This window comes from Salvelinus sp. IW2-2015, unplaced genomic scaffold, assembly GCF_002910315.2.
Source record: "Salvelinus sp. IW2-2015 unplaced genomic scaffold, ASM291031v2 Un_scaffold2202, whole genome shotgun sequence".
NCBI lineage: Eukaryota > Metazoa > Chordata > Actinopteri > Salmoniformes > Salmonidae > Salvelinus > Salvelinus sp. IW2-2015.
Window position 1 is genome coordinate 44929 of NW_019943532.1, and position 16467 is coordinate 61395.

The 16467-nt window shown below is 41.6% G+C and overlaps 1 protein-coding gene across 3 annotated transcripts; it reads right to left on the minus strand.

The window, feature by feature from the left end:
- Positions 1-9156: 9156 nt before the first annotated feature.
- LOC112073260 (uncharacterized) lies at positions 9157-13118 on the minus strand. 3 transcript variants are annotated; one of them, XM_024140590.2, is made up of 2 exons: positions 12621-13118; positions 9157-10763 (listed from the first exon to the last, which is right to left on the minus strand). In XM_024140590.2, exon 2 carries the CDS (start codon positions 10690-10692, stop codon positions 9655-9657), a length of 1038 nt encoding a protein of 345 aa, XP_023996358.1. In that variant the 5' UTR covers positions 10693-10763; positions 12621-13118; the 3' UTR covers positions 9157-9654. The 3 variants fall into 3 exon arrangements, with proteins under 3 accessions (XP_023996358.1, XP_023996357.1, XP_023996356.1); XM_024140589.2 differs by lacking the exon at positions 12621-13118 and adding an exon at positions 11295-12594; XM_024140588.2 differs by lacking the exon at positions 12621-13118 and adding an exon at positions 11122-11282.
- Positions 13119-16467: the final 3349 nt, after the last annotated feature.

Below are 16467 nucleotides of genomic sequence, written 5' to 3' on the forward strand. Positions count from 1 at the left end.
ACGCTGTGTACTACTCCCTTCACAGAACAGTGCAAACTGGCTCTAACCAGAATAGAAAGAGGAGTGGGAGGCCCCGGTGCACAACTGAGCAAGAGGACAAGAGCATTAGAGTGTCTAGTTTGAGAAACAGATGCCTCACAAGTCCTCAACTGGCAGCTTCATTAAATAGTACCRGCAAAACACCAGTCTCAACGTCAACAGTGAAGAGGCGACTCCGGGATGTTGGCCTTCTAAGGCAGAGTTGCAAAGAAAAAGCCATATCTCAGACTGGCCAAAAAAAAGAAAAGATTAAGATGGGCAAAAGAACACAGACACTGGACAGAGGAACTCTGCCTAGAAGACCAGCATCCCGGAGTCGCCTCTTCACTGTTGACGCCTCCAACCGGCCTCACAACCGCAGACCACGTGTATGGCTTCATGTGGGCAAGCGGTTTGCTGATGTCAACGTTGTGAACAGAGTGCCCATGGTGGTACTGGGGTTATGGTATGGGCAGGCACAGAAATACCGTGACGAGATCCTGAGGCCCATTGTGAGGCCCATTTTTTAAAAGGTATCTGTGACCAACAGATGCATTTCTGAATTCCCAGTCATGTGAAATCCATAGATTAGGGCCTAATTAATTCATTTCAACTGACTGATTTCCTCATATGAACTGTAACTCAGTAAAATCTTAGAAATATTTGCATGTTGCATTTACATTTTTGTTCAGTATAGTTACATTCCATTAGATTGTGTATTTATTCAAATTAAGCAAAAGAAATACAAGGTTGACAAAATCTGGAAACCTCACATTGACCATCTAGAGGAGTGTGACATTTCCTAACAGACAAACAGTAATTGTGTTTGAATTTGATGTGTATTGTATGTGTGTATTGAAAGGGGATGCTACAGTGTGTTTATGTGCGTTCATGAACAGGTTTGTCCATGTTGTAGTGTGTATCAGGTGTGGGGTTGTGTTGGTTTTGTGTTGTGTTGTTTCAGTTTGTTTGTGTTTATACATTTTGGGGAAAAAAGAAGCGGAACGGATATGGTACTATAAATGTCTTAATAAAAAAAGACTCTTAGCTTTTATTTGACACCCAATTTACATGGAAATGAACGTAAACAGAGAGAGAGAGAAATAGAGGGAGAAAGAGAGAGAGAAAGAGAGGGAGAGAAATTAGAGTCATACAGTAAAATATACTACCACCACCGCAGTTACCCATAACCCATAGTGTCACTGGAGGGTAAATGTTCTCTATGAGAGAGAGAGAGAGAGAGAGAGAGAGAGAGAGAGGAGAGAGAGAAGAGAGAGAGAGAGAGAGAAGGAGAGAGAGAGAGAGAGAGAGGGAGAGAGAGAGAGGAGGGAAGAGAGAGAGAGAGAGAGAGAGAGAGAGAGGAGAGAGAGAGAGGGAGAGAGAGAGAGAGAGAGAGAGAAGAGAGAGATTAAGGAATGTAATGAGTGACAGTGAACAAAGAGCCGGAGGGGAGACTGAGAGGAGGGGAGGTACATTAGTATGAACCTGGTACAGTTGTAGTAGCAGGTGTCCACTGCAGAGAAAATACCCAATGGTGTAGATGGTGCAGATAAAATGGCAATGCTGTAGTCGCTATGAATTATTTTCCTTCCTCGCAAATGTTACTCTGGGTATCAGTGGAGGCTCCCCAGGAGAGGAAGGGGYGGACCATCCTCAGTGAATTTCAGAAAAATTCAAATAGCTAAACATTTAAAAAGTTATCCTTTTTAGATAAATATATTCACGTTATCAAATAATTGATTAAAACACACTGTTTTGCAATAAAGTTCTACAGTGGCCTCAACAGCACTCTGTAGGGTAGCACCAAGGTGTAGACGCAGGACAGCTAGTTTCTGGCCTCCTCTGGGTACATTGACRRRAATACAAAACCTAGGAGGCTCGTGGTTCTCACCCCCTTCCATAGACTTARACAGTAATTATGACAACTTCCGGAGGATGTCCTTCAACGTATCAGAGCTCTTGCAGCATGAACTGACATGTTGTCCACCCAATCAAAGGATCAGAGAATGAATCTAGTACCGAAAGCATTAGCCACAGCTAGCTAGCACTGCATTGCATAAAATGTGGTGAGTAATTGACTCAAAGAGAGAGAAAGACAATAGTTAAACAGTTTTGAACAAATACATGTTTTAAAAAATGAAGGAGAAGTGAAAGAGCGAGAGAGAGCGAGAGAGAGAGATATTTTGTKTTTTTTCCCCCCACTTTTACTTACTTAGCTAGTGAATGCAAATAACTAGTTTAGCCTACTCAAACACCAGGCTCAAACAGAGAGGGATGCAATGTTAGCTAGCTGGCTATGGCTATCCAAGACTGGAACACTTCCAAGTCAAGGTAAGCTTTTGGATGTATTAATATATTGCCACCGGGGACCACCGGTGTAACTGCTAAACTAATTGCTGACTGTACACTGTACTGCATGATTGTAGCGGGTTTACTTACACGTCTGTTCTAGTAGCTATGTTGACTATGACATTATAATATGGTGGCAACGACGTAGGCTGTGTGTAGCGGTTATGATATGAAGGTTTGGCTTGGAAATGTTTTTTRGCCTGGTCACAGACAGCTGATGTGTTGTGCACTGAAGTACACAAACAAAGGGAAAAGGTAAAAGGAGAAGAGRGTGTAGATGCGAGAAGAAATTATACAACAATCAAAGGGATCATGCTGTTTGTATGTGGATGCTATGAAAGTGAACTGTGTGTCACGGCCGTTGTAAGGAGATGACCAAGGCGCAGCGTGGTAAGCGTACGTTCTTCTTTATTATAAGAACGAACACTGAACAAACAAACAAAATAACAAAARGAACCGTGAAGCGAATATGAGTAGTGCAGACAGGCAACTAAACATAGAACAAGAACCCACAAACACCAAAATGGAAATGGCTACCTAAATATTATCCCCAATCAGAGACAACGATAAACAGCTGCCTCTGATTGGGAACCATATAGGCCACCATAGACATACAAATCACCTAGACCTACAAAAACCCTAGACAATACAAAAACTAACGTACCCACCCTAGTCACACCCCGACCTAACCAAAATATAAAGAAAACAGAGATATCTCAGGTCATGACACTGTGTTTGCGTGTGATCAGGGGTGTATTCATTCTGCCAATTCWGTTGAAAAACTTTTCTTATACAGAAGCTAATGGAACGAAACGTGGATAAGCATACCAACTGTTGGATTAATGATTACACCCAAGATCAGCTAAATGCAGGCAAGAATGTGCAAGGCGGTATTGAATGTGTCAATGTCTGTCACCTCGATTACTCAAACTTCTTCTTAAACTTTCATTCATAGATTGGGATGTAGCAACCTCATGTTGGGTATAGGGAMAATTTGAGTATCACGTAGTAGCCTAAACCTAGAAATGTTACGTTGAGCTGGGTGAATAGAATATAATGACAGTCATTCAATATGATGTAATAAAAATAAGGCCATGCTCCAAAATAAATAATCGTCCTCCCTCATCTTAAACGGCACTGGCCGCCAATTCTGGGTATACATGATTAGAAATGCAGAGTGAAGGTTGTTTTTGTATGATAAAGGCTCTCAATGTTTGAGTATATGTTTGATGAGGGCTCTCAACATTCAAGTATTTGTGGAAAAATAATAGCGTGCTGTCAATCTCATTAAAYGCCCAGTGCAGTCAAAAATGTGATATTCCTGTGTTTTACATATATATATATTTCCACACTGAGGTTGGAATAATACAGCCACTTTATTACTTGATTTCCCCACCGCTGGTCACGTTTTCAATACTAAACCACAACGGCGCTGYTCCAATGAATTTGTTAATTTTCTAGAGTTTCGCATGGAATTATTACGTTGTCTTAACCTTTGTTATTTTCAACCTCTCTGGATCACAGACATGTTACCACAGCAACAGAGCATCATGGCCCTCATGTTAGGGCGCTGGTAAGACTTGCAAAGTTAGTGTGACCCGCTGTGTGTGTGTGTGTGTGTGTGTGTGTGCGTGCGTACGTGCGTGCGTGCGTGTGAGAGGCCTTGGTCATTAACCACAACAACACCACAGAGAAAAGAGGAAGGCATGAGGTTAACGAAGAGAAAAAGAGATAAATGGTGTTAATAAAAGAAGCGCACTGCTCCGGAGAAGCTTCAAGACCAAGGACTAACCCAGACACTGCATTAGTAAACATCACACAGTCATTACTTTAGCCTCTACAGAGAAGACTGGCCATGAGTACTTAGAGGGCGAAAGAGATAAAAAGACTGAACATCTGTAGAACTTTTATTTTTATGCTTTCAAAATACTTTTTTTAAACATAAACATGTATCATTTTGGGAGGAGGTTATTTCTGTTTGCCTTTCCATTTATTTCTAGTCGTTATCTGACCCTCTGCTCCACTTTTTGTTTTTAGTATTGTAATACTTGCAAATCTCTCATCTTAACGGATCATATGATCTGTTAATTGATTATCCGCACTGATCTCATTAGATTTGCAGCACATGACACATCTTCACAGATTGGCAAATCTGTTATGGGAGATTAGATATAAATTCATCCCATTTATCCTGATTAAGATAGTGTGATACATATGTGGTGCTCTGACCTGCCTGATTTCATGCTTACAAGCTCCCTTCTTGATGAATAATGACCTTGTTAAAGAAAATGTATGGAATGAAGAGCACTACTGAATGACACAAACACACCTAGAATACACAGGTGCGTATTCCCACACGGTCCTCTCTCTCAGCCTTATTCTAAAATGGATTAAATACATGTTTTTCCTCATCAATCTACACACAATACCCCATAATGGTTTTTAGAAATGTTTGCTAATTTATAGAAAATATTAAAGAGAAATAACTTACATAAGTATTCGGATCCTTTGCTATGAGACTCGAAATTGAGCTCAGCATCCTGTTTCCATTGATCGTCTTMGAGATATTTCTACAACTTGATTGGAATCCACCTGTGGTAAATTCCATTTATTGGACATGATTTGGAAAGGCACACAGCTGTCTATATAAGGTCCCACAGTTGACAGTGCATGTCAGAGCAAAAACCAAGCCATGAGGTTGAAGGAGTTGTCCGTAGAGCTCCGAGACAGGATTGTGTCGAGGCACAGATCTGGGGAAGGGTACCAAAAAATGTCGGCAGCATTGAAGGTCCCCAAGAATACATTGGCCTCCATCATTCTTAAATGGAAGAAGTTTGGAACCACCAAGAGTCTTCATACAGCTGGCCGCCCGGCCAAACTAAGCAATTGGGGAAGAAGGGCCTTGGTCAGGGAGGTGACTAAGGACCCGATGGTCACTCTGACAGAGCTCCAGAGTACCTCTGTTGAGATGGGAGAACTTCCAGAAGGACAACCATCTCTACAGCACTCCACCAATCAGGCCTTTATGGTAGACTGGCCAGYCGGAAGCCACTCCTCAGTAAAATGCACATGACAGCCCACTTGGAGTTTGCCAAAAGGCACCTAAAGACTCTCAGACCATGAGACACAAGATTCTCTGGTCTGATGAAACCAAGATTGAACTCTTTGGCCTGAATGCCAAGCATCACGTCTGGAGGAAACCAGGCACCGCTCATCACCTGGCCAATACCATCACTACGGTGAAGTATGGTGGTGGCAGCATCATGCTGTGTGGATGTTTTTCAGCGGCAGGCACTGGGAGACAAGTCAAGATCGAGGGAAAGATGAACGGAGCAAAGTACAGAGAGATCCTTGATGAAAACCTGCTCCAGAGCACTCAGGACCTCAGACTGGGGCGAAGGTTCCCCTTCCAACAGGACAACAACCCTAAGCACACAGCCAAGACAACGTAGGAGTGTCTTCAGGACAAGTCTCTGAATGTCCTTGAGTGGCGCAGCTAAAGCCTGGACCCAATCGAACATCTCTGGAGAGACCTGAAAATAGCTGTGCAGTGATGCTCCCCATTCAATCTGACAGAGCTTGAGAGGATCTGCAGAGAAGAATGGGAGAAACTCCCCAAATACAGGTGTGCCAAACTTGTAATGTCAAACTCAAGACTCGAGACTGTAATCACTGCCAAAGGTGCTTCAACAAAGTACTGAGTAAAGAGTCTGAACACTTATGTAAATGTGATATTGTAAATGTGATATTTCCAAAATTTATAAAAACCTGTTTTTGCTTTGTTATTATAGGATGTGTGTAGATTGATGAGTGGAAAAAATATATATTATCAATTTTAGAATAAGGCTGTAACGTAACAAAATGTGGAAAAAGTCAGGGGATCTGAATACTTTCTGAATGCACTGTACATACCTCCATTCTCAGTCTAGATGAATAAATATCATGCATCACACTGATCTCTGAAGATATCTCATCCTTTTATTGTTTAATCTGAAACATGAACTATSCCCCCAGCAGGGAAAAATAATACTTTAATATCACTTTCATTCCAGAGACAAAAGATCAAACATCAAACAGTCCTCCGACAGGCTGCATTGTCAGCCCTGAAAATAACAGCCATAGCCAGCACTAAAATAATTAAGACAGTACATCTAGGACAGAGATCTATGTGTCCTGTGTCACGCTACAAGATTCATACTATAATGTGAAGGACCAGACCAAGTCAGGAAGGAAGGTGTACTCAACAACACATGTTAATAAACTGTTTTTAAATGCATCTGTTTGAGAAGCTATCTGTCTGGGGTGCTAGAGTGAGGGATGTGATCTTGTGAACCTATGGCAAAGCCACTTACAACCTTTCTAAAACATCTACAGAGCCTTGAGAACATTTTCTCACCCCTTGAATTTTTCCACATTTTGTTGTGTTACCCGGATTTTTTTGTCACTGGCCTACAAACAATATCTCATAATGTCAAAGTGGAATTATGCTTTAGATTCTTTCTTTTTTTACAAATTATTTAAAAATGGAAAAGCTTAAATGTCTTGAGTCAATAAGTATTCAACCCCTTTGTTATGACAAGCCTAAATAAGTTCAGGAGTAAACATTTGCTTAAAAAGTCACATAACAAGTTGCATGGATTTACTCAGTGTGGAATAATAGTGTTCAACATGATTTTTGAATGAATACCTCATCTCTGTATCCCACACATGCAATGATCTGTAAGGTCCCTCATTCAAGCAGTGAATTTCAAACATAGATTCAACCACAAGACCAGGGAGGTTTTCCAATGCCTCGCAAAGAAGGGCACCTATTGGTAGATGGCTAAYAAAATATCCCTTTGAGCATGGTGATGTTATTTATTACACTTTGGATGCTGTATCAATACAGCCAATAACTACAAAGATACAGGTGTCCTTCCTAACTCAATTGCCGGAGAGGAAGGAAACRGCTCAGGGATTTCACCATGAGCCCAATGGTGACTTTCATACAGTTACAGAGTTTAATGGCTGTGATATGAGAAAACTAAGGATGGATCAACAACATTGTAGTTACTCCACAATATTAACCTAATTGACAGTGAAAAGAAGGAAGCCTGTACAGAATAAAAATATTCCAAAACATGCATCCTGCTTGCAACCAGGCACTAAAGTAATACTGACAGAAATGTGGCAAAGCAATTAACATTTTTATTCTGAATACAAAGTGTAATGTCTGGGGCAAATCCAATCCAATACATTAGTGGGTATCACTTTCCATGTTTTCAAGAATAGTGGTGGCTGTATCATGTTATGGGCATGCTTGTAATCGTTAAGGACTGGGGAGTTTTTCAGGACAAAAAAATAAACGGAATGTAGCTAAGCACAGGTAAAATGCTAGAGGAAAACCTGGTTCAGTCTGATTTCCACCAGACACTGGAAGATGAATTCATCTTTCAGCAGGACAATAGCCTAAAACACAAGGCCAAATCTACACTGGAGTTGCTTCCCAAGAAGACAGTGAATCCTCCTGAGTCGCAGAGGTACAGTTTTGACTTAAATCTACTTGAAAATCTATGGCAAGACCTGATCAACAACCAATTTTACAGCACTTGAAGAATTTTGAAAAGAATAATGGGCAAATATTGTGCAATCCAGGTMTGGAAAGCTCTTAGACTTACACTGAAATAGTCACAAATGTAATCGCTGCCAAAGGTGCTTCTACAAAGTATTGACTCAGGTGTGAATACTTATGTAAATGAGATATTTCTGTACTTCATTATCAATAGATTTGCAAAAATTTCTAAAATCATGTTTTCACTTTGGGGTATTGTGCGTWGATGGGTGAGAATATTTAATCAATTTTGAATTCATGCTGTAACACAACAAAATGTTGAATAAGTCATGGTTGTATGCCAAAGGTTGTGTGGCTGTGCCTGGAATGAGTCACTCTGTCCAGAGAGGGTGTCTGTACAACAGTGTTAGTAGCAGGGCACAAACGGAAATGGCTCTGGATGGATTTCCTCCATTTCCACCTAAACCAACCGATTCTTGTATCTGTGCACATGTGTATGTCGGAACATTGTTAATGTAGGAGGCTGCCTAGGGAGACCAGCAGGGTGCGGCAGAAGGCCCAGTGCCATCTTCTAGTCCACCATCATTACCATGGGGGGGTCAGAATGCTAAGCTAAGGGATAAGCATCCAGCAGGTGTGTATGTGTGTGTGCGTGAATACCCCGAGGATAGATGGATAACACTACACACACCCCTCTCTGCTAACACTAAGAGAAGACATAGCTACTGCAGCGGAGCGTGACTCTATCTATAATGACAAAAACACACCCTTTGGCCTTTCAGAAACATTATACATTATACATTACATGTGACACCACAGGGTATCTCTGCTGGGTGCTAAGTTTAAAAGTCCTGTAGCTTCCCTCCCCCCTCTAAGTAACTAACTCTGAAATGGAGGATTGAGTTATAGTAAGAGTGGCTGAGATGTCAGAGTAGGGTGTTAAAGGTGGCAGGTCAGCGCAGTGACATCACAGAGCCCAACTCTGTTCTTCTGGCAGTGTTGGCTCACAGGCCCACCTAACATYGCGGGGAGAGCTAATGCTACGTGACAGAGAGAGGCAGGGAGGAGAAAAGAGAAAGAGATGGAGAATAAAAGAGAGAGCTTTGGAAAGTGTAGAAGTGCAGAGTACTAATCACACTAATCACGTAGCATTGGGAGAGCAGCTCCGTCGCTCACTTTGACTTGTAATTGTAGCAATGAAGTATGACTCAAATGGCATTCAATTTGACAGGCCTCGATAAAGTTTGACACATTCAGCCATGGCAGCAGCCAGACCATTAAGAGTTTATTTTCAAAGAATCAGCTGTTGCTTCCGAGCACTCTACAAAGCTGTAGAAAAGGTTATTGAACTGAAAGTGAGGACAAAGTAAGAAAGAATCACTTCCACAAAGCACGAAGAAATCAATTCAAACCTGCAAACTGAACTCAAGKATCCTTTTCAATACCATAGACAATTAAGTACTGTGAACTGTGCTACTTTTGCCATTTGTGTCTGTACAATTAGTTTCTCGCATTATAACAATTGATTTGCGTGGGAAGGAATTATTCATGTGCTTTTATAATATATTTTCTCAGAAATTCATAGGAGAACATTAGCAATGAATAAACCAGAATATGATTCAACATTTGATCATACATACAATACAATAAATGCACATTTTATTCAAGAGAGTTCGTTCAGTTCCGTGGATTGTGCATCTTGCCTATGCCTGTATGAAAMTCAACATGAACATGTGCTATCTTCTGTCTAGGGGTTCTGTTTCCACTATGCTCAGCCTCTCGTTGGAGTCCGTTGGTTCTTGTACCATCAACTTCATGCGTAGACTCTCTCTGCTGTTGAGAAAGTACCTCTCCAGCTCTGCTATGGGGCCTTGTGGAGAGAACAGTCGCTCTAAATAGGCTTGAGCACACATATCTGAAGTGATCAGGACAATGCCAGGGGGAGCGTCCTCAGGTAGGGGAACACTCACACTCTTCCCTAACTCTTTATCCACCACAGTGAACCCAGTCACACTCCCCTCAGTCAGAGGATCCTCCCCGGTCTGCAGCCCTCCCCTACACTTTATCACAGTCACCGTACTGGCTTTGTAGCATCTGTACGCAGGTAGAATCTCTCTGAAGTCCTCTTGGTACTGCTCCATTGCAGCCTGGACGACCAGCGGGTCTCCTCTCTGCTCTAGCCTGGTCAGGTGCAGCAGCATCTGCGTGTGAAAGGCGGCGCCGCTGGCCCAGTGCTTCAGGGCCTTGGAGCTGGGGCCTTCCCTGAGCATGGTGTTCTTCAGCTGGGTCAGCAAGTAGCTCAGCTGGCCCTCCAGACGCTGGGTGTCTTCTCTCAGCTTCTGCTCATCCTTCAAGTGCATCCGGCAGCGCTTGAGGTACTCCTCCATAACGTCCTGGAGCTCCGCACGCCGTTCCTCGACTTGGCAACCCCTCGACCTCACTGACCCCCTGGACGAGGCGTATGCCGTCTCCATCACCATGGAGACCACCAAGCCCACCAGGCCTGCCACCTTGGGCTCGTCAGAGAAAGCGACCAGGCGGCTGATCAGCTCCTTCAGGTAGGTGGGCGCCCGGTTCCCTACGTGCCCCTGCAGCTGGCGGAGGTGGTCCTGTAGGTGGGCCCTGGAGTCCAGGCTCTCTGGATTAGCTAGCAGATAGTGGTCGACGGCAACATCAGGCAGAGCACCGGCCTCCAACATGGCGGAGTAGAGCAGAGAGCCAACAGCAACCTGAGCCTCRGACTGCTCCTGTTCTGAGGCCAACAGCTGCCCCATGATGAACGTCAGGATATCTGGGGGTGGGCAGGCGAGTGTGTTGTTGCTGTGAGTGCAGGTGAGAAAAAAGCCTGTGGAAGACATAGAGAAGAAAGCTTAAACACAGTTGAGTGTTTATCATACAGTGTTTATTACACAGTTTATAAAGTATACATTTGAGACACACTTTCAGTTTCAGTCTAGTCTGGAATTATTCATTAACCTCAGGTTAACCTTTGGTTAGTTATGCCTCTGTACATGCCATGTAAACAACTGTCCTCCTTATAGAGTAGCCTAAATTCATTCTAATCCTTAGCCTAGTGTAAGTGGTGAGATGATTTGTATGCGTCTCTTTATYAAGCAATTGGTTACGTGCTAAAACATTGGAAAAGCTTTAAAAACGTTTTTAAAAAGCATTCAATAAAAATAATTATGAACAGGATCACGTACAGTGCACAGAAAGGAAGTTGATTTCATCATATCGCCATTCTCTCAGTATGAATAACCATGTCATTAAAAAAACTTTACAAATAATCAAACAACACTTCACATATCAACTGCGTTCGTTTAGCTTTGGGCTCTTCCCTTACTGTAAGGCGTTWACCGGGGAACGTGTTCCTTACCGTTGTATCCAGCAGCCAGCTCATATGGCAGACAGTGGCCTGATTTTCTACACTGCAGCACTAAATCCAAGACAACAGGGAGAGAGAGAAACTAGGGCAGTGGAAAATCTAGAGCTCCCCCTACTGAATACTGCAAGGTCGAGCAACCATTGAGCCTTTTATTCTATAAAATGGGCCAAGGGCTGCCAACACATTTCCCTTCTTTAACTTTATAAAATGGGACAAGGGCTGCCAACACATTGACCGTCTTTAACTTTATAAAATGGTCCAAGGGCGTCCAACACATTGACCGTCTTTAACTTTATAAAATGGGACAAGGACTTTGAGTCATGTACTCGTGTAATGTGTTTTATTTTAACATGACTTCAGTTTTCATAGTGAATGCAGTCAAACTATCCATTACAGTGTTAGTGTATGCTAAACCAATACTCAACCATTGTTCACCATATTATGTGCAATGTTCATGACATCTTATCACACACTCGTGCACATGTGCAGTCAGAGCAGCGAGCCAATAGAAACATTGACACACTCAACTGCACGACTGAGAGGCCTGTTTGCCTCTGACTCAGCCCATCACCCATTCTCTCCCTCCATCCCTCCTATGCTGCCTTCTTTGAGTTGATMTGTGCCCTCTGATCAGTGGTGGAAAAAGTAACCAATTGTCATACTTGAATAAAAGTAGAGATAACTTAATAGAAAATGACTCTAGTAAAAGTCACCCAGTAAAATACTAATTGAGTACAAGTCTAAAAGTATTTGGTTTTAAATATACTTAAGTATCAAAAGTAAGAGTATAAATAATTTCAAATTCCTTATATTAAGCAAACCAGAGGCATAATTTTAAGGGGCACACACCAACACTCAGACATAATTTACAAACAAAGCATTTGTGTTCAGTGAGTCAGCCAGATCAGAGGCAGTAATTAATTCAACTAGCTATGCGAGCAACTTTTCATCTACCATATTACACTCTTGATTAATGCAACAAACCCATATTACACTCTTGAATAATGCAACAATTCACAAGCATGTACAGACATCTAAATGGTCTATATAATTGCCCATACACTAATTTAGTTTGAAGACAATAACACAGCCAGCGTGGTACAGCAGCTAGCTAGCTATAGCTAACGTTAGCTAGCTAATAACATTTGATTCCTCAAGTAACATCATTGTAAAAATGTACCCCTCATACGAATGTAAAAATACAGTAAAGTTATCATACAGTGTCATTCATATTATACAGAGCTTGGTAGCAAGCTAAACAAAATGTCTGCATCCTCCTCACGTACTAACGTTAGCTAAATTAGCTGAACAATTTACCTTAGAACAAACCATGCTTAATTTCATCAATATCATGCAAATCATTACATGGAAAACAGTGACTTAAAAAGTRGCAAATTCACTGGCGAGTTGCTACCTGCCTGTCTTCTTTTAAATAAAATGATGGTGTGTTGAGATTCCCTTAAAGCTACAGCGTCAATTTCAGAGTAACCGGCTCTTACTTTCAGGTAAAAACTCAATAAAACAAGTCTCTAATATTAGGAAAATGTACATATATTTCAGCGGTTTCAAAAACATTGCTCTGCTATTACAATGTATTATTGTCCCCCACAATGAAATCGGAGAGGGGACTGTGGATGGTTCTCCGTCTGTCCGTCCACTGACCCGATTTTGACATAATTTGAGTGAATGATGCGTCTTGCCATAGAGATCCGSCATTTACAAAATTACACTGATTGTTCCAAGGCGAGAGCTATAGTAATGAACGTATATTTGTGAGTCACAKAAGAGAGYAAGAGGCGAAGCGAGAGGGCTAACTGTGCCCAAAATCTATCTTCTCCAGCAGGTGGCGTTTTGTTTTTGGCACATGACATGGAATACAGGGAATGGATTAGCTAGAGACTGCAGGACTCGACATTAAGGGCTGCCTGCTGGCCCGGCAACATCTGCTGAGCACACCGGGCKTGGTGGGCCACTTAATCAAGTTTTCARATTGCCCACTTTTCTCAGCTAATACAGGTGTAATAAAGGCTTATTTCACACATTTTGTGGATTTCTTTCTCTCTCCCCCCCCCCCCCTCTTTTAAAAAAAAAATGTTTTTTTTTTTTAAATTTCTGTTTAATTTTGGGTGGGGGGGGGGGGGTAATCTAACTGCACAGTCCAATTTACAGTAGCTATTACAGTGAAAGAATACCATGCTATTGTTTGAGGAGAGTGCGCAGTTATGAATTTGAAAATGTATTAATAAACCAAGTAGGCCTATTTTGCGCCTGGGCTGGCATAATACATTATGTCCTTTCTCTTGCATTTCAAAGATGATGGTACAAAAAAAAKCATGTTTTTTTCTTTGTATTATCTTTTACCAGATCTAATGTGTTATATTCTCCTACAATAATTTAACATTTCCACAAACTTCAAAGTGTTTCCTTTCAAATGGTATCAAGAATATGCATATCCTTGCTTCAGGTCCTGAGCTACAGGCAACTGCCTGTATGTTGGGTATGTCATTTCAGGCGAAAATTGAAAAAAAGGGGCGGATCCTTAAGAGGTAAAAAACAGATTAKTTTCCGATGCTGTTCATGAGCTATGTCCTTTATTTATAAACTGAATATCAACTGTTGTTGGCAAGAGAGCCGCAACTCCTCACACAGCTGATTGCTGCACATAAATAAATGTGTTCTAATCTGTCTATGGTTCTAATAAACCCAGTCACTTCGTAACATTCCTAAATATAATCTCGGGAAAATACAACAGTTTTGATTGCAATTATTGAAAAGAGTTGGATCCCAGCTTGTCAGTGATGTATAATGTATTCCTCAACTCCAATTTTTTTTTTTACAATCTTGAGTGTCTGACATGAATATCAAATAAGTAACTGTGGGAATCTTGTCGGCCATTGGAATGCATAAACAGCAGGCCTCTATTATAAACACACAKAAAAATCACATGATTTTATTAGTGCCAGTGGGAATTTTTAAGGACATTAAACAAGCAACATGATCATATTTAGAGTATGTGATCTAGCTAATGATTAGCCCATTGTGTTAAACAACGCAGAGGAGCAACCCCATGCTTCAGCAGTGTAGCCACAATTCTGCAACAGACAGGTGATCATGTTTACTGCTGAAATAGCACAACTGCCTGATCATATGGACCATGTACAGGCTCTAAAGATATAGCTTTTTTAATCAATATGTTATTGGGTTCATTTCTGGAGGAAATTTTACATTGTAAACAGTTTAATATAGGCTATATGTCATCATTGGTGCACTCTGCATCATTCGTGGGGGARGACATGTTTACTGTTGCCTTTTGTTTTTATTGTGGGAGTGTTGTGCTCAATGAGACAATTCTGTTTACACTGCCCTGCTTGGAGGGGGGCAACTGTCGAGCGAGTGTCGTGCTCGACCTCCGGAGGTAGTGGTCGAGAATCAAGACGTGACAGGTTCACATTACAGTAAAAGATCTAGCCATGGGTATATTCTAGGAAACTATAAGCAATCTCTCATAGTGAGAAGAGCAGCAACAGTAGGAATGGCGTTTATATCATTGCTATGACATTTCAGAAACAATGGTGGTTAAATACGCACCAAACAGCTCTCTCTCTCTCAAATGTTATTGTCTTTTGATGGTTTGGGTCATTTTGGCTCAGTGTTTTTCTTGCTGAAGGGTAAGTACACAAAGTGACATTAGAAGGTTATTATTTTGGAGCCATCTGAAGACATTGAACATTTGTGCGAAAGGCAGAAGGCTGTGTGGGCTTTAAACWGTATAAAAACATGACAGTAAATCTATTTTTCATACAGGCAAAAAGTGACAGAGAACATTCTCGTTGAAGAAAGAATATTTCGGTATTTTGTTGATTTTGCCTTGCTTTGAAGTTGGAGCACATTTTCCTTCCATCATTACTTAAGGGAGGCCCTGGTTGTCGGGTCTAAGCCCATTACTGGGGAAGGCTGCCAAACTGTCACATAATAAGGGTTTTGTATGCGACAGACATCAGACCACAGCAGAGGCTCAGATCCATCACAATCAAGAGAACAGACTTGAGCAGGGGCTAATGTTCCYCCCTCTGTCATGTTCCGCCCTCTGGCCGTTGAAAGAACTGGACCAAGGTGCAGCGTAGTGAACGTACATTTTCTTTTTATTAGAAAAGACGCCGAACAAAACAATAAACACTACAAAACGTGAKGCTAAAGGCTATGTGCCATAAACAAAGTCAACTTCCCACAAAGACAGGTGGGAAAAAGGGCTTCCTAAGTATTGTTCTCAATCAGAGACAACGATAGACAGCTGTCCCTGATTGAGAACCCTACCRGGCCAAAACATAGAAATACAAATAATAGAACATAGAATACCCACCCCAACTCACACCCTGACCAAACCAAAATAGAGACATAAAAAAGGATCTCTAAGGTCAGGGCGTGACACCCTCAGTGTTATTAAATCCCATTCACTAGATCTCTGATGTGGTGCAGTATCAAATTACCTTTTAATTGCATGATAATTGTGCCTTAATTACCTCCTGGATCCCTGGTGATAAGTGACTAATTGTTGTGTAAGGCGTGTTTGGAAGCACACCAGGTTTGTTGGTGAGGTTCGGGCCTGCTCCTCGTGGCCTCGGACCTTACCAAGGGATACATTACAACCTTTATGGAGGAGGAGATTTGTTCATGTAGTGTTAACACTGCAGGAATTGAACCACTTTTCTGCTGGTACTCAGTTCAAAACTAAATATTGGGTGCTGGAAAAACGTTTTGCCAGCTCTGCAGACGGCTATAATGGTCCGCTAATACAATAATATTAAAGGCCCAATGCACTACTTTTGTGGATAATATATATAATAACATCAACAGTCCCATATCTCTGGTACAGTATATCTTGGCATGCATCATTCAAGACTACGTTTAAATTGTGTGCAGCGCAATAGACATATAATGCACAATGTCTCAGGAAGWCTGTCTGGGTTGTCAATACTCAGTATAGAAAACAGTCGGGGCCGTAACCTGGATATACAGGTCACGGTGAAAACATTTGCACACAAAAAAAGGAGGACTTCAGGAGACAAGGGGAGTCTCTCAAGTTGGATATAATTTGATTTAATTTACCTTGAATATTGCAGCCTGTTTCTGTAGGCTATTAGCCAGACAAAAGCCGTTGAGTTCA